The sequence below is a fragment of the Geospiza fortis genome, unplaced genomic scaffold (genome assembly GCF_000277835.1).
Source record: "Geospiza fortis unplaced genomic scaffold, GeoFor_1.0 scaffold99, whole genome shotgun sequence".
Classification (NCBI taxonomy): Eukaryota; Metazoa; Chordata; class Aves; order Passeriformes; family Thraupidae; genus Geospiza; species Geospiza fortis.
The window spans coordinates 861,080-880,367 of NW_005054521.1; the positions used below are offsets into that span (position 1 = coordinate 861,080).

General features: G+C 41.1%; 1 protein-coding gene across 1 annotated transcript in view; it reads left to right on the forward strand.

Moving 5' to 3' along the window:
* The first annotated feature begins 360 nt into the window (after positions 1 to 360).
* The window catches only part of COMMD1 (copper metabolism domain containing 1), a 41,923-nt gene continuing 22,995 nt past the window's right edge, over positions 361 to 19,288 (forward strand). Inside the window, exon 1 of the mRNA XM_005429089.3 lies at positions 361 to 666. Coding sequence (XP_005429146.1) covers positions 403 to 666 — 264 coding nt within the window. The 5' untranslated portion in view covers positions 361 to 402. The remainder of the gene's footprint in view (positions 667 to 19,288) is intronic.

Below are 19,288 nucleotides of genomic sequence, written 5' to 3' on the forward strand. Positions count from 1 at the left end.
AGGGCAGCAGTGCAGTGCCAGACCTGACACAGTGTTTGTGGCATTGTCCATTTGGGAGTGTCTGAGGCACAGTGGGGAAAGGGCCAGGAGACAGGGAGAAGCCTCCTTGCTACCCCATAACATAACAGTGCTGAATTCCCAGAGGTGCTCCCAGCTCATTGCTGGAGCCAATCCACTCCCCTCCAGCTGCTGTGGGGCTGGAATCTGGGATTAGTAGTAGACACTTGCAAATTGAGTTTTAATGAAAGGTGTCAGGTTATTTGCATAACTTGGTTTGTTTGTGCAGCCCCTATAAGATCCAGTATTTGTCAAACCCTAAAGATGTGTCCTTAAAGTCCTCAGTTAAGCAAGCTTTTCCCTTTTACTCCCTTTATTTTCCTACAGTCAATTGCTTCAGCAGACATGGATTTGAATCAGCTGGAAGCTTTCCTCACTGCCCAAACCAAAAAACAAGGTGGCATCACATCAGATCAGGCTGCAGTCATTGCAAAATTTTGGAAGAACCACCGGACTCAAATCCACGAGAGCCTGATCAATCAGAGCCGCTGGGATAATGTCCTGAAAAACATGAACTGGAGAGTGGACCTGAAGGCACAGTTGAGGCACATTGATCAGATAAACACTCCTGTTGCAATAGTTGAAATGGAACTGGGAAAAAATGGGCAGGTAAGCTTCCTTTTGCAAAATACATAAACCTGATGTAGCTGCACATGCACTGAGGCACATTACCTATGGCTGAATCCACTGCATCCAAATCAAGCCAGTTGATTCATCACCACTGGCCCTTTAATGGACTTGAAGTTGGGGTCCATCTTTGGATACAAAGAAGCATCCTGGGTGGTGAATGCATTTTTTGCTTTTGTCATATCTTCATATAAAGAAGATATCACATATATATTGACATATATATATATGACATATATATTGACAGCTCTCTTTACACTAAGCTTGAAAAATCAGAGGATGTAGAAATCGAACGTGATCTTATAATTCTGTTTGTATACTGTGCACTGCAAATTCAATTAGTCTTCTTTTAATTCAACGCTAAAATTAGTTAAAATATGCAAAGTAGGAGCTGAAAAAGAGTAAAGCTCACAAATTACATTTTAGAACAAATGAGGGGAAAGACTGCTTTTTATTTTACATAACACCCATTATTATGTTACTTATTACCTGTCACGTTATGCAATCTGGCCTCATCTGCCTGAAAGATATCTATCTATATATATATGGCTCCATCAGTGCTGAACATTGCCTTCCTTTTTTTATCTTTATAGTCCATAGGATTGTACAGCTAAAGGCACAGATTCCCATCTTCACATTTGCTGTTGTTTTCTAACAGGAAATGTGTTTCAATTTGATATCTTTTCTCTCTGTGATGTTTTAGTAAATTTCAAAACCTCATTTCTTAGCAGTAGCTACTGCAAATCATGCCATGAGCTGATTTTGGGAATTTTGATGTTAATAGTTAATGTTTAGCAAGGTTCCTTGTATTTCATAGTATTGTAATAGCAAGAGTGCCTGAATTAGGAATACCTCAGTCCATACACCTGGAATATACATGTGCATAGGAATGATTGAATTCCAGCTGTGTGGCTAAGCCAAGCCAAGGATGAAGGTACTTATAATCTGAGATCCTGCAGAGACAGAAGGTATTGTTGGAGTCATTCTGTTGGTTCACTTTTCTTTGCAGTCAGTGGAAGCTGATCCTCTCTGAGCCTTCCACTCGTGGTTCTCTGCAGTGACCAATACAATAATGGTGTGTGCCTTCAGGTTTTTTCCTAACCTCAGAGAAGTGGAGTTTTCTGCTCAGGATCTTGAGATTGAAAATGATTCTGTTCTATTAGCAGCAAATGGAAAAAAGGTTGCTTTGAATAAAAAGGTTACAAGGAAGCACATTATAATGAGTACATTGAGTACATTAGTGAGCAAATGGGAGAAATACCTACATTCATTAAAAAGTGCATCCTTAACTCAGAATCACTGTTGTGTTTCACGAGGGGATTATGTAGTTCGTGACTCCTGTTTTAAAACTGTTTTTCCCCCAGTAATGGATTTTACAGTAACATCAAGCAGCAAGGACATTCATATTCCTTTCACCCTCTGCAGAGAGAGTCAGGGGATGGAGGAAGAATACACATTTCTGAGACACTGTAATGTCTCTTACCAAAGAGCCCCACAACAAAATGAAAATGAATTATTTTAGCAATGCCCCTTCATGCTGCAAAGGGAAAGGGTTGTGGAAATGCATTTTTGGAACTGCCATCAAACACAATTTTGCCTCCTTCCCTGAGGATACCAGTGAGCTGTGGCAAGCCTGGTGTGAGTTAAACTGGTCCTTACTGAAACAGCCATGGAGTAATTAGCATTGTCACCTCTTGAGTCAATGTACATTTATTCTAAGGAGCTCTGCTTTCACATAGCCTTTGGCTGTGCATTAAATTAGTTCTCTGCTGTAAATCTTTGGGTTGAAGCACTCTCTGCATCAGGCTCTCTGCTCCTGTGATGGGATGAGGTTTGGGATACCATAGGGCTTTGGGGACCTCCTGGAAAGATAGGTGACAGAGACTCCTATTGGAGGTTGAACAAGTTGTTGCTGCGCACTGGATCCATCCCACTAACTTAAAACTGTCATGTTTTATAGTCTTTATAAGTATTTTTAATTTATTGTTAGCACATGTCTTCTAAATATCAAGTTTTGTAGCACATCAAATACACATATACTGGTACCTTTCCTAAGTTTAGCAGAGAACATATTTTCTAAACAGTTGTCAGCCATAGATGGGATTTGATGAATAATGAAGATCTGGCTTTGAAGAAGAAAGCTGGATGATGATTCAGGAGTAAATTATTCACAACAGACTGTTTTCATTTGGACACATGATAGCAGGGGAATATACAAATGCATTGATATGTAATGAATTGACATGAATATTTCATGGTTCAACAGAAGCAAAGAAATGCTCTGTAGAAAATGTACCTTTCCAGAAGTCACTCTGATTCTTCTCGGTGCCTCTGGGTTGGATTTAGGTCTCTGCCCAGCAGACCAGGCTGCTTGGTGGAGCATCTGCTGCTTCTACTTCAATAAATAATTTTGCTTCCTGCTTGCCTTCTCTGAATTTCAGTCAGCTCTTTCATGAGGGGAAGACTCTGTGTGTGAAACCTGGTGTGGTTGGGAATGGGGAATTAATTGGAAGTGACTGGTTCATAAATGCCACTAGCCTGAGTTTATGTGAATTTTGTCAAATTTTGTAGATGTTTTCTGGCTGGAGAGAGATGCTTTTGGGTTTGAGAATCCATCACAACTTTCATGCATTAATTCTTACTAGCCTTGCCATTACTGATAGGAGAAAAAAATGAACCCTTTTCCCTAAGTGCTCTTGAAAACATTTCTAATGAGGAACATTTGAAAATACCATGCTCTGAACTTTGAAAAATTTGATTCAAGATCTGTAAATTAGAGTTTGAACTCTTCTTCAGTAAAGATTTTCCAGCAACATTAAAAGTTTCCTTTATGCTGGTGCTGTAGTCTTTATAGATCCTAGCAGGTCTATATTAAGATTAAAGGCAGATGAACATGCTAGCCATCAGCTTTGAAGGCCCATTTTCTTAACAATATGACTAAAAATAAAATTATAAAGCAGTTGCACTTTAGCCTGCATTTGCCTTCATCTTGTGATATTTAGTGCTCATAACTGCTGGTCCATTTTTTCCATCTTTTCATTGGCACAATGGTTTCATTCTCTTGGGTTTTTTATCTACTTTGCTGGCTTTCTCTTAAAACATCTATAGCTACCTGTCCCCTTCTTTATGTCCTTTTTTATCTTGTTCTCTCTCTCTGAGCATGTCTGTAAAGCTCTTTTGGCATGAAATTTCAGGCAGACATGAGTCTGCTCAGAGGGGTGGAGAGTGAGCTGGAGCATCCTCCTTCTCATGCCCTTCCTGCCCCTCTGCAGCAGCCCTGCTCCACTGGGTGGGAGCCACTGCTGTGCAGTGTTGGCTTACCTGCACATTTCAGTCCCAGATTTATACCTGACCTTGCCACTGACAAAGTTAATGCATTGGTTTTGTGCCATGGCTTGGCACATATATTATATTTAAACTTGTTTTCTGGCTTTTGTCATGTTATTTTCCTCGTGAGATCTGCCTCTCCCCTGGGGCTGTGTTCTTCCTGTGGGCTGATTTGCCAATAAGTTTTACTTTCTTTATATAAATATATATATAGTATTATCTATTTTGCAGTTTAATGTCTGAGACTGATCAGATATTACAGATTAGCTGAGAATTTGTTCTTGGCTTTTTTTGCTTTAGCTTATTTACAGAATGGATATTTTCACATACATTTCTTTTCAGTGTTTAAGTTACCAGTAATCCATGTAATATCACTTCTCCTGGGGTTTTGTTGGATCTTAAAGCATGTTTTATGATCAAAGAGTATTTTTTGCCCTGGTTTAACATGAAGCTGGGATTCTCCTGCAGGATTCTTCCCAAAAAGGCCTGAGATAATCACATCAGGATTATGGATTAAAGGGTTTTTTCCCAAAATATTGTATCTCTCTTCTCTTTCCTTTTCTAAAAGCCTCTATTTGCCAGAGGGATCATAACAGTTAATTATATACAGTAAGTAAATACCACAATGTAGCAAATACTAGAAGCTACATACAAGGTAAGAAATTAGGACAGTTTCTTTCAAAGTGAAGGGCAAACAGCAGCCTTGCAGTTGATATACTTTCTCTGGTCTGAAATCACCAGGGATGTGTATCTTCACAAAAACCAAGTGTTTTTCTTTACAGAACAGGCAAGCATTAGTAATAACTTTTTCAGTGAAAGTCTAATATTCAATACTTATGATTATATTTTGATTGTCACCTTAAACTCTCCCCAGTGAGATAAAATGCTTTCTGATGAAAGGACTTGCTAGGTGAAGTGCATCTTTGCCAGTGCAACAGCATACTTGATGCTGAAAAAGTAGGAACTGTCAGCTGGCAGTTTAGCTGCTGTATGCTGGTGGCTGGGTCCAGACCCTGATAATTCAGAGAAAATACTACTACTACTACTACTACTACTACTACTACTAATAATAATAATAATAATAATAAAAGTAATAATTCTATTAGTTCATGTGTGGAAAGAGTTCATAAGGATTATAGACAATTGTCATGTGCTGTATGTTAGAGATAAAATGCTTCCAGTATTTTGAAGGTCTGGAGCTTGACGTTTCATCAAGTTTTAGTTGCGATGATTAGAAAGGTTTAATTAATGTTTTGAGAAGGAGTAAAGTAGGTCTCAAAGTAAACTTCTGGGAGATTAATTTTTTTTTATGACTTGTTAATTATGTCCATGCTACACGAATCTAGGCTGAAATTTCTATCATCTGTGCTATAAACAAATTATATTTATTTTTAGCATTCACACGATGTAATAAAAAAAAAATCTTAGCATTTATCTTCTATAAAAACTCATTCCCTTGCTGGGAGTACACACTGAACACTGCTGAGGATGTGGTGGTGTTTTGTGCATTTTTCTGAGCCATTTTTCTCTTGGCTTTTGTCAGCTGCAGTTATGCCCAGCCATAGCTGTCGCTGCTGCAGAGAGGTCAGACCAAGAGAACATCAGGAGTACACTCATGCCATAGGGAGGAAGGATTATGGCTGTGCCTGCCTTTACCTCTGTGTGACTCCAGGTCAGGCTGCTTCAGAGATATGGCTGAAAATAGCCCCAGGTAATGGATCTCCAGTCTTTTTTTATGTAGGAACTGTTTGAAAAGGCAGATTGCTCTTTGTAGGGCATAGTGTGGGCAAAGCGATGCGTGGGGAGATGAAAAGCAGCTCCAGGTACCCAAACCAAAATAACTCCAGCCAGGCCTGCAAAGAGGAAGGAAAAGCAGCCACCAAACCATTTTTCCTTTCCAGCCATAATCTATCTTAGTCTTTGTAGCTATTAACATCATCAGAAATGATATTGCCATCAAAAATGGGAAAAGCGTGGGCATTTAGAAGCCAAATTAATAAACTTAACTCCAATGGGCTTAATATTCTTATGTGATTAAAATGATGGAATCTGGTAAGTAGAAGTCAGTTGGAAAAAAAATCACCTTTGTGGCCAAGCCGAATGTAATCATTTGAGCTTTTGTTCACCTTGGAAATTTATGAGCTGGAGGGAACAGTTACATAAGGGCAGTACAGTGCAAAAGCAAATAAAAAATGGAGAGGGCAGCAGGTCACTCCACAGAGAGGAAACGAACACAGTTGACTGACTTAACTCAGTTATTTACTTAATCCTCTGCATGGCACTCTCTGTAGCCCTTTGCTTTGACAGGTTAGTTTTTGTCACCTTCTTGGAGTGGAGAGAAACTTGGGGAACAAGAAGAGAATTCTGTTATTTGTGGTTCTTGGGATATGGAAGTGTAATAAGTATGTCAAGGAGATAAGAGCATTAAATGGAGATTTTAAATAACTGTCTGACTCAAAAGTGTCACTTTTCCACTGGGTATATTTGACAGTATTTTTTACCTCAGGTATACATCCTATACTAAGCAAGTATATTCTGTAATCAGTAGTGCTGACAGTTTCCATGCTGATTTATTTGTGCCCTGTGTATCTGGATGTGCAAGTGCACACATACTCATATATTCCCTGTCTCTACTGAGAAACTGGATTTGCTGAAGTAATTAAGTAGAATAAGTTAACTGAGATAGAAGTATTGATTGTAGCTGAGCTCAGGGTATTACAGGGGAAATTCTGCATTAATTGAAGGTAAGCTGTATGAAACCAGCAGTGATGCCTGCTTACTGCCTTTCATCTGCCTAAATTCAGATTAAGTCCTGGACCCTTGAAATTTTTACCTTCTCAGGTCTTGCACATTATGACAGAGGACTTACAGTCTGTTAAATATATAATATCAGTGCTATCAACAAATATTTTGCAATCTGACATCAATCAGTTCACACAGAGCAATAAAATGTGGGATAGCTTTGATGAAATGTCCTCCAGAGCATCTCTTGCAGCCTTGAGAAACAGATTGCAGTGAGGCTGGGACAGGGGCAGCTCGGGTCAACAGACCTGGCTGTTGAAAACTGTCCCAGCAAAAGTGTTTCACTACATACCTTTTGTTGGGGTTGGCTCTACAGAGTCAGAGACCCTAAACTGCATCTCCCCCATCACCAGAGGAATTGTTCTGTTTGTGGCAGGTTGACAGAGCAGTTTCTGTGTGACACTTGCTCTCTTGTTGTGTAAATAATCACAGGCAGTCCCACTGTCTGTGCAATTCCCACCACCACGGACTTGGGGCTGTGTGGAGAGTATCTGCAAACATGCAAATTGAAGCACTGCATTTGCACAGAATGCCAGAGTGGCACCATTTGACTGCATGACCTTGCAGCAAAGCCAGTCTATAATTGAGGTCAAATGTAGTTGAAGGACCAAAAATTGTAATCTCCCTTGCATCTTTTTAATAGAAGTCAAAAGTTTTGCATGATTCTTGAAAAGCATTTTAAAAAGGTGGAAATTTCTTTGCTGGAGAGCCTGTATACAGCAAATCAAAGCTTCTTGGCACCTTAGCTCTGGTGGTATTGTCCATCTGTGTTCTTCAGAGGACTTGGATATCAACATAAGCAAGCAATTTGTTCTCAGGAAACTCAGGAAAAAAAGGAGATGTTGTGAACATAAATGCCCACTGCATTAGCTAACAATGCATCTTGTTTTTACAGGCCTAGCCTGACCAAATACATTTAAATTTGTTGTTTTGCCAGTTAGCCAGCCTTGCCCCTCTTGACACTATGCCATGTTGCTGCTGAGAAATGCTTTGGAGATCCTTTCAGGTTTGTCATGATCTCTTTTGAGATCTCTGAGCATTGGCATTCAGAGTGCAAGTAAGAGCAAACAGGTTCTTAATTTATTTTAATGAGGAAGAGCTACTGCAGGAGAAGGTATTAGAAGATACAAAAGGAGAAAGCTACCACATAACTGGGGAGAAACACTTGCAGAGCATGAAAGTCTTTTTACTGCTTAATCCTTTAGATTCTTTTTATTCTATCTTAAATATATGTGTATATCTATATATATATTTGTATACTTTTCATAAAAGATGGACTCCAGTTTTTGCTGTGCAAGAATTGATGCAGCAGAAGAAACAACACAGTCCAGAGTGACAAAGCAAAATCCCTTCAGTTCATGGCTAATTCCCAGTGTCATCTTTTCATGGATCAGGTATTTCCATTCTAGTTTCTGCAAACTAGGGCTTTCCATCACTCTAGACCTTCTACTCATCCTAATTAAAAATTAAAAAAGATAAACATTTTTTTTTCCTTTTCTTTTATCATTCTGTTTACAAAACCTCTGACAGAGTGATTCCACAGGTAGCTGGCTGGAATCTGTTGGTGGCCAAAGCTGTCCTTGGCAGTTGGTAGCTGAGTATTAATGCTGAGGTGCTGTGAGCTCCCTGCATGGGAATGCAGTTAATCAGCATGTGGAAGGCTCGGAATACTGGCATCCTGTTTGGATAAAAGCAGGCTCTCACTCCTGCTGCAGTTGCTCTTGCTGATACAAACCACTAGCAGTGCTGCTTAGGGACTTCCAGAGGCCAGCAGAGAAATTTTGGGAGAGGCTCGTGCCCCTGCCCAAGGGAGTGAATGAAGACTGTAGGAAACAAAGCCTTTTTTTTTGCAGCTTCACTTACCTCTGTATTAAATGGATTTGTCTGCTCCTTGGTATGCTGGCTTCATCTTGTCAAAGTGTAGACTGAAAGAAAGGCAGTAAATGGAGCTGCCACAGAAGATCACACGTGGGTTTGAGAGGGTGGTTTTGGTGTCAGGTGTTTCCCTTGCTGCCAGGTGGACTTGAAAAGTTGCTGAATTTTGCTGCGTGTCCTCACCCTTGTGCTGCCCCAGCAGTGACATGTTCATGGAACTGAAAGTGGCTGAGTGAGTCCAAATTAAATTTTTTTTGTTCCCTCCCCACCCTTTTATTTTTTTTCACCCACATTATTTTTAATGTGGATCAGTTTGTTGAAGAGACAGGTTGAGGGCAAAATTGAGCAAAAGAAATTGAGAGCTCTGTCCTGCCTTGAAAAAAATGCTCATTTAAGCATACATGTTGAAAGAGCTACCATTTTAAATTCTAGCTAGTGATCTCTTGAACAGAAATGAAGCAGCTCTCCTTGAATGCTGAAGATAACTTCTCTGAAGTGCCAATTTTTCTTCCAAGAGTGGAGGAGGAATAGAAAATGAGAGGCATGGCTGTTGCATGAGTTTTGTATTGTGGAGTTCATCTGGAGAAGGGTGGGAAAGGTATCTGATATGGAGATGATATAAAAGGGGATCTGGAGGTGGCAATCTGTGCCGATTGCAGGAACAGGGGAATCTTGATGCTTTAACCGCATTGATATTCTTTGTTTCTAGAAAGTTTCTCAGCTGCGTGGATTTGTGACAGCAGTAATGAGAAGCATGACTGAAATACTGGTTCCATTCCTTGCCTGCTTATTTTGTCTAGAGTTAGTGGGAACTGTGGTGAGCTGAGCCACAGCTTGGCTGAGTTGCCTGAAGTGATCCTGTAAGTCTGGGAACAGCAACAGTCCTACAGTCCTGACTTACTCACAGCTTTAACAAATAAACTCATTTATTGTTCAGGGTTAGGGTTTTTTTGTTTGGTTGGGTTTTTGGTTTGTTTTTTTTTTTATTCAATAGTTACAAGAAGTTGGTTGGTGTTGACAGTTTCATCCTCAAAACAGCTTTTTCTGTTTCCTTGCATGCATCTGGTCCAGTTTTTTGTTGTTTTTTTTTTCTTTTTGCTTGTTTTGAAAATACAGAGGCAGTGGGGTGAAGCATAAGTTTCCCTGCTTTTATCTGAAAGGAGATGGTTGGGAGGAGATCACTGGCAAGTGCTTTTGGTTAAGACATCATTGTCCTATATACTACTTTAGGAAATGACTACTTTGAACATAATTCCTGGAGCAAATCCTCTTCATTTAAAAAGAGATTCTAACTTACAAAAGATACAAGACAATCCTTTGATTAAGAAACTTCTTGCAGCTGTAATTTTGCATAGACCTTGACACAAGGGGTTTTTTTCCTGTCCTCCTTTCAAATTATCGGTTGCAAAACTCCACAGAGATAATCAGACATGCAAATCTTCAATATATTTTTAGTTCAACTCACTGATGTAGATTCATTAATATGTTAATATGATAAGGAAAGCATAATTTAAATTGCATATGCCTAATTTGGTTAATAAATGCTTGAAATACAGTCTCAATTTTAGAAGTAGCCATACTTGATACCAATTTTTCAAGGTTTTTTTCCCCTTTTAAATCACAAGGAGAGTACAAAACCTCTTGTTTTATGTACAGAAATAACTTTGTGGTGCTTTTTACCATGACTATGCACAACCAAAGGACCTTTATGCTGGGAATCAGTGTTCCTTGTACACATTGTCACATGCCTAATGATTGAATTGTAATAAATTGCATCAATGGAGACCTAATGAGGATTGTGGTATTGTAATTTGAGTTCCCAGACTGCATTAGGTGGAGTTAAACACAAGATAGAAGATGAAAAGAGAAAAGTTTCCTCGTGTTCAAATATGGCCAGGCTCCACCAATGCAAATCAGGGATGTGCTTGCCCTGTATTTAATTTGCACTGGCCTAACTAAATGAGATACAAATCACTACTGGAATTAGAATTAGACAGCTTCTGAATCTTGGTTGAACATGCAAAGCTGCTATAATATCTAGATTTTTTTTAAAGCCCTGAAGTGGTATTTGAATGCTTACAGGCAATAAACTTTTCAGTCAATTGATTCAGTTTCTGTTGAATCACCCTCAAAAGTGAAGCTGTGCTTTAAGGACTATTAAAAAATTTCATTCCATTTAACCTGTAAATACGCCACAGGACTTGAGAAAATGAGTTTGATAATTGCTTTTTTTTGGAAGACTTCAGCCTGGAAGGCAGCATCTTAAAAGGGCTCAGCATTGAGGAGAGTCTCTAACAGAGCCAGTTAGAGCCAGTTACCCTGGCCTGACTTCCTTGGGCTGAAGTAATGAGGTGTGACAGATCAGGAGTGCAGTACATCATGGTCAGGACCAATAGCCCCTTTCAGAAAATTACATTTCTACTCTAAGCAGTCGTTTTGAGTTGTCTGCAGCTAATTGTAAACCACCTGCTTTTACAGAAAGGGAGCTCTCATGTTTCCCAGTACATATCACCATGATGCTCTGAGACAGCTATGAAGTGCAACTGTCTGGGAGAAAGCTCAAGTCTGATCCAATTTAATTAGACTGGAACCTGTTCCCTCCTGCAAATATCTTGATTATACAAAGAGACATGCCACTTGACAGAATTGGCTTTTGTGATAGCTACTGCTGTGAGAATGTGAAAGAGAGGTGTAGATTCACCTGCTCCTTCTCACTGAAGACTGAGCTGAGCAATGAGCTGTGTCTGCATCCTGGTGCTCCCCAGAGCTCACCAGAGGGGAGCTGGAGAAGCCCAGGCTGCTTGAGGGAATGATAAATCTGTCTGCCTTGGACTATTCCCTCAAAGAACATGGACTCCAAAGGAAAGCAAGCATTACTAGGTCAGCTCTAGGAGCCTCAGGTTTGGTGAGATAGATTCCAGCCTCTGTCTGAACTGCCTAGTGATTAATGCAGCTTGACAACTCCTCTCAGATGAGTGGTATGGATAAAACCTTGTCACTTTGCTCAACTCAGGGCAGTGGAGGCAAACTGCCTCAGCCTTCATTTTTTAGGAAGTAAAAGCAGAAAAGAAATGCAGCACCTCCCATTACACTGTGGGAAGTGTAGTTGAGTGAATGTCATTAAACTGTCAGCCAAAGCAGTGCAGGCTGCTGGGTGAGAGACCTGTATTTGCATTAAATCAAACTCCTGGGCTAAAAATTAATGCAAGTTATAAATGAAATTATAAAGAAAACTTCTTTAAATGTGAGTTTCTTTTTAAAAGTCATATTGAACAAGCACTGAGTTTACTGAGCAGAAGTACTTGCAGGTTTAAGCACACCAAATGCTTTGCATGACAATTAACAGCATGGATAGGCTGTGATCCAGGAGCACTGAGATGTGTCATGCTCTGGATAGGAGGTGTGACTGGGCCACTTTGTTCCCCAACACTTTCCTCTGCAAACACACCAAGCCAAGAAGAGAGACAATACCTGCAGCTGAGAGCAAGGGTTTGGAAGATGATGGACAAATGGAGCAGTTTAAAGGCCTTGGAGCTGCTCTGTGGGGAAGGAGGCAGGGGAGGGAAGGGAAGGAAAAAGGAACGGAAAAAAGGAAAGGCAAGGCTTGTTTTTCCAGGCACAGAGCTTGGACATCTACAGGACTCACTTACCTCTGGAGGGGATTGTTCTCCAGAGCTGCTGAAGGAGAACTCAGTTTGAGGGACTTGCATTTTAGGTGGTGTTGTCACATCCCAGTGGCCTTTGGATTGTCTGAAAGATTTTGGCTTGCCATGGTCTTTGTGTAGAAGCTACCTGGTTAGAAAACTATGTTCAGCAAATCTTTGTATTTTATCCTAAACCATCGACTTTTGCTCTGAGCAGGCAAGTTCTTTCTTTCAAAGAGATCTTGCTGTTCTCTGGCATTGCTTTTTGGAAGAGGATTTTTGGAAGGGGCTGTGAGAACTGAGGTGCTGTGCTCCAAGCCTGGTCCTTCCTTCTACCCCTTTTGGTGTGTTTGCATGACACCGTGTAGAGCTCTCCAGGAAGTCTTCTGGCTCCCAGGAGAGTTTTCAGCTCCTGCCTTTCCCTGGGGCAGCACACAGAGCTCCTGGCCAGAGGGCTGAGGATGGCCAGAGGGCTGAGGATGGCCAGTGCAAACAGGGAACATGAGATTTGAGCCAGCCAGGTATTTACAGTGACTTCAGATACTTGTTGTGCTCCGGGCCAGCCTGGCTCATCATGTCCCATCCTAGGAAGTGACAGCAGTGTCCAGCAGCCCCACAGCAGTGTCCAAGAGCCCTTCTGTGTCCTGTCAGAGGGCAGGGCTTTCTCCTGAAGACAGGAGTTGTCACCAGGCCTCTCCCTTTGCTGCCCTCCCCATTTGGCAGCATTCCCCGCCCGAGGCGGCTCCTCTGCACCCTCCTTTCTTCTGTGCCCTTTGCTTGGCTCTGCTTGTGTGTTTGTTTTCTCTCCCACACTGACTCTGTTTCATTCACTGCCCAGAATAATAAGAGGTTTGTTGAAAGGGTGCTGTTAAGTAATTTGTCTTCTTCATTCATTCTCTCTTTGTTTAATGTTTGTTTTCGCTGTGCTTTGAATACAAAATTATTAATTCCATTGTAGTTTATTTCAATTGTATTTATTATTGTGGAGGCTCCCACACAACCCCTCTCTACTGCTGTAAAAAACTCATAAATGAATACTTATAATCAGTTATGATGTTATTTTAATTCCCATTTCAAGGATACAATCAGAAGGTGGAGAACATAAACAAAAGGATTTCCATTAATTCTGGTAGTTGGTGTGAAAAACCCTCAATCCAAGTTCCCAGAGTGCAAAGCCTTTGTGGTATTGCCAGGGTATGTCTCTGACAGTGCAGCCGTGGCACTGATGGACATCAGTCCTGCAAACCAGTCCCCAGGAACCTCTGGCTAAATCTGGAAAAAGTAATGGAACACACAGTGACTTATCACCTGGAACAAATGTTGGCTTGGGCCTCCTGTATGCACACAAGAACATTTACCTCTGGGCAAAGAAGTTTATTTAATGGCTCCATGCATTATAATGGCAGAACACTCATAATATCTCTAAGCTACTGGAGAAAATATTGGTGGGATTTTTTTTTCAGCCAGAGAATATGTGAAATGGAGGTATATTGGAGCAGATTATTAATATCCTCCCCATCCAAAATCTTGGAAATGGCTTTTAGTGCTTCTCTTTCCTTTCCCTGTTGTTAGAGCCTACATCAAATGCTGCCTTTTATCTGAAGTGGATTCCCCAGAGACCTGTGCTCCATGCCAGTTCCAGGTATTATTCATCCTCTATCCTTCTCTGAACATCTTCCTTTTTCCACATTTTCAAGTGTGAATCAATAACTTTTTGCACCTAGTAAAATGTAGTAATTTGGTTTTATTGCATGCACTCTAATCAATCAGGTCAATCCCTCTCAGGCTTTGCTAAAGGAGAAAGCAATCATGCAGTGGGCTCAGAGTCCAGCAGGTCCTGAGCTGCAGGTGTCACCCCTTGGCAGCAGCACAGCCTGCCTTGCTGTGTGTGAGGCCCCATTTCTCTCTTCTCTTTCTCTGCTGGTTCTGCTTTCATTTCTTCTGCCTCTCCTCTTTCCCCTTCTGTCTTCCTCTGCTGGGTTCTGCTTTCATTTCTTCTGCCTCTCCTCTTTTCCCTCCTGTCTTTCTCTGCTGGTTCTGCTTTCATTTCTTCTGCCTCTCCTCTTTTCCCTCCTGTCTTTCTCTGCTGGGTTCTGCTTTCATTTCTTCTGCTTCTCCTCCTTTCCCTTCTGCCCCCCAGGCTGCTGTTCTGCCATCTTTTTGTTCTCTTGGCTTCATCCTGACTCCCAAACTTGGTTCTTTGTTTTGTATCAGCAGAGCTGCTGGTTTTTTCCTTTACTGGAGTTGTGCAACACAGCAAAAGACCACAGAGGGTCCCAGGTTAAAGCTGCCCATGGGCACATGAGGGCACAGAGGCTGTCCTGGGGAAGGTTCAGGTTTGAAGGGTGTCTCCCTGTGCTGTTGCTTTACATATCCCACTGAGCCCCAGTGCTGTTATGGAAACAGTGAGTGGTTCTTGCTCTGCAGCACAGCTGATTTTTCTGGGAAGCTGTGAACAGATTATATTCTTATGGTTATGTCTGGTTTGGTGTTTGGTTTTTTTTAAACCAGTGTATGAAATCTTCACTTGGAATTTTTAGTGAAACTCCTTGTCTAAAATTCTGTGGATTTAGTGAACAGAGCTTTAAAAACAAGGGTGGAATACAGTAGAATTATTTGGCACCTGCCTCTTCTAATATGTTTGAAGTTATAAGCTTTATGTGGTACATTTGTGCAGCTAAGCTGTCAAATTTTGTTCATAATGATGATTATGCTGAGAACCAGCTTTGCTGGCTGAGGTGCATGTGAACTCAAGCAAGGCTTATTACCCTGGAGAGTTGGTTAGAATTGGGAGAGTTGGTTAGAGAGCAGTTGAAAGTAAGCAGCCTGTTTGCATTGAAGTGAGCTGTAGTTGCAGTGAAGATGTGCTCGCCCTGTCAGTTAGAATTGTCCGTCAGTTTGGAGCAGCGGAACATCATGCTGGTGACAGGACATGTGGCTGCAGGGTGCATGAGGACACTGCTCCTTCTTTCTGATGGCTTTTCCCCTTTGGAGCAGTGAATCATGTGGCAATCCCAGCTTCAAACAGGATGCTGTCAAGGGGTTTAATGGATTTACAGAGAGAATCGATTGTGCACAGGCTGGATGAAGTCTTCAGATGCCTCATTGAACATCAGCAAACCAGAGGGTCATTATCCCTTCCCCTGTCCCCTCCTCACCTCATCTGTCATCTGTTTGTAGCCTGCACTAATCTCCCTCTTCAGACCTTTATTATGAGTTGGCCTTACTTGAAAATAGATTTTTAGAACTGAATATGTACTGTATTTGCAGGGTGCTCCGTGGCAGGAAGGAATGATGAATCTGACTCCTGTTCTTAGAAGGCTAATTTATTATTTTAAGATACTATATTATATTAAAGAATACTAAACTAAACTATACTAAAGAATACAGAAAGGATACTTACAGAAGGCTAAAAAGATAATAATGAAAACTCCTGACTCCTTCGAGAGTCCCAACACAGCTTGACCCTGATTGGCCAATTAGTCAAAACAATTCACACAGAACCCAATGAAACAACCACCTGTTGGTAAACAATCTCCAAACACATTCCACATGAGAGCACAACACAGGAGAAGAAAATGAGATAAGAATTTGTTTGCCTTTTTTCCTGAGGCTTCTCAGCTTCCCAGGAGAAAAATCCTGGGCTTTCTCAGAGAAATATTTTTCAGAAAATATGAATGTGACAAATATGAACAAATGGGTCTGTTGCACATGTAAATAAGTGTTTTTTTTCTTTTCCTCTCCTTGGTGGTAAACATGCTTCACAGTATGAGCATTGTTAATGCAAATGCCAGCATCCTTTTGACACTCAATGGTATTTTTGATGAAGGCAAGGGTTGGGTCACCAAAGTGGATGGAACATGACTTTTTGTGCTGAAAATGAGAATGTGGAGATCTCTTACACTTCAAATTATAAAGATGTGTTTTGTTCATGGTTTCATACTCCTCTGTACAAGCAAACCTTTATCTCTCAGGCTTGTGTTTAGTCTTTAGACTTGGCTGGTACTAATTAGAGACAAATCAGGTGAAAAACAGTGAGTCAGATGTAGAGGGAAAGATGTGGGCTTTATTCTGTGGAAGCAAAGTGCTTTACCTGTACACTCTAGATTTCTGGTCAAGCAGGAGGAGATTTTCATGACCTGCCAGGGTATTTTTTGAGTATTAAAGTAATAGCATAAGAACCTAAATAGAAAAAAAAAAAGGTTTTATGATCATGGGTATGTTACACCACTAAAGAAGTTGCATCTTACAGTTGCCACTGTAAGTTCTGTGCTGTGTTCATGGGCTGAAAATCTCACACTTTACAAAGCTAATGGCACATCTTCATGCCCCTAATAAATTCTCAGTGTATTTGGTTTCATGTGCAGCCTTCCATTTGCACAAACAGCTGGCTAAAACAAGCTGTTCTGGCTTTTTCTGCTCTTCACTTTGTTTCCTCTCCCTTTTGAGTCACTGCAATGTGTTAGGTACTTGTGTAGCTCACCCCCTCACAAACATACGTGCCCATGGACTTTTTTTGGAAACTTGTGTTCAAACTCACAAGGCTGCACCCCTGCCAACTTGCTGTGTGTGGGTGTGCTGGGAGCAAATTATCAATTACTGACAACGAGAGAAATCTCCACGGTGGAGGAGGCCCTGGAGATACCCAGAGAGTGTTTCTTCTGAGGTTCCTGCAAGGATAGAGGTCTGGTTATTTCAGTGGGTTACATGGGGTGACATCAGGCTGGCAACCTGGCACCAGTGGGGTTTCACTCAGGCCCACAGCTCTTCACATCTCCATAAACACCTTGGACACAGGTCTTAAAGGGTACTAAGGAAGTTTGTTGATGGAACTAAATTGGGACGAGCTGTTGACTTCTTTCCAAGGTATTTTCTGGAATTTTAGAAGGAATTTATTCACAGAAAAGGTGAATAAGGCTCAGAATGGGCTGCCCAGAGAGGTGATGGAATCATGGTCCCTGGAGGTGTTTCAGGGAAGAATGGAGGTGGCACTCAGTGCCATGGTCTGACTGACACCATGGTGTTGGGTCATGGGTTGGACTCAGTGATCCCAGAGGTCTTTCCCAACCTAATCCCTTCTGTCATTCTGTGGGTTAATTCCATATGTGATGTTTATGGATGGGCCCAATCTCAACCTTACAAAGACACTTTTTTGTACTCTATTTGTGTGTTTTCAAAGATATTGCTTCTCCTCTAGCATTTAATTTCTAATGATTCCTATATTAAGAAAATGTTTTAAGGGAGAGAGAGGGAGTACCTGCTGCTTTTAAATCTCTGGATTGTTTGTTAGTGTAAGCTGCATCACCCTGGAATTGTTTCAGCCCCCAGGGACTCAACACGATCATCATCATCATCACATCTTTTTTTTTTTTGTGCACTTGCCTCCTCTTTCTTTTTCCACCCAAGGAAATCAGAATCTAAAAGGGAGCCTTAGAGCTTGTCTTGTTTGAAAAACCTCCAGATTTCTGGCTTGCTGTCACTGTCATCATTGAACAGCATTGTAGTCAGGTACCATGGTGATCTTAAACACTGTCACACTGCCTGCATGTACTTGCCAAATCATTTTTGTAAGGTGTTTTTTATTGCTTTGATTCCAAGGTGCTGAAAAAAGAGGCATATCTAATCCCCACTAAAATGTCAATGCTATTTACCTGAGAAGAAACTAATTTTTAATGATTTGTTTAATGCTTATCAGCACCTTACTCCTTTGTAATGCTGTAGCTGCACAGGAGCAGCTTCTGACGTGGGAATCTGCCTGTGTGAAAGTGCTGATCAATGAAATGCAAATGGAGCTCTGCTTCTGGACATGGGCTTCAAATGAACACTGGTAAGGAACTCTCTGAAGTAGAAATACAAAACTATACAAACTAGAAATATTCTCCTAACTTCCCTGGCCTTTAACTTGTTCAGGAAGCAGTTCTTATCAGTCTTGTTCTGGGCTTGAAACGACTTTCTAAAACGTGAACAATGCATTGCACACAGACCTCAAGGCCATGGCCACAGGTGGAAGAGCAGAACCAACTCAGAATTGTCTTTAGGCATCCCTTGTGGCACCAGGGCTATGTAATTTCCCTTCTCTGTGATCCCAGAACATGGCAAAGCCTCCTATGATTCCAGAGCCATATTGGAATCCCAGGTAGAACAGGATCCTCCTCCTTGGGGTGTGAGAGTGGTTAGCACCATGATCCAGCTGGTACTGTCCTGTGAGGGATGGTGCTGGCAAGGGTTTGTGCTGTCTCTAACCCAGTCAGGCTGGATTCCTAGCTCTTCCTAACCTGAATCGTATCTTTTCAGCAATCAAAAAAGCTTTCTTTTGAGGGGCTGTGAAATATGAGAAAGCCAACAAACAAGTTCATGACAAACTATAAGCATGCCATAATTGTTTCTTTTTCCTACTAATTCATGGCCTCTCATAAGGATCAAGTGACCAGAAGCACCAGAAACTAAACTTACTGGGAAACTGGGGCAGGGGCTGGAAATAAATCTTTGAGTGGGAGAGCTTTCTTCTGGGAGAACTTTTAGAAATATAAACATTGAAACACAGAAAATCTGGTTCTGTAATACCTAAATAACTTGTGTTGGCTTGACAAAGGCTAATTTTCAGCCTCTGAAGTAGAAGGGGATTTCTACTGATTTTTGAGAGGGTTATTCATTATTAATCTCAGGATCTGAGATTCAAAATAGTTTATTTTTTATCTCCTACTTCAAAAAGAAGGCCACAGGCTCTTCCTGGGGCTGATCCCTGCAACACCTACCTGAGGTCAAGCTTCCTGGGCAAATCCCTGGGGTTTTGTGTTCATTCAGCTAAAGCTCTGTCTCTAAGGCTGGCCTTGTTTTTTTGTAAAAGAGTCCAGAGAGCAAGATAAGGCTGGAGGTGATGAATTACTGTTGTACTAATGGCTTGTGTTTCACTCAGGATGTCGCTGAAATGGGGCAATATCACTGCCTCAAAGAGG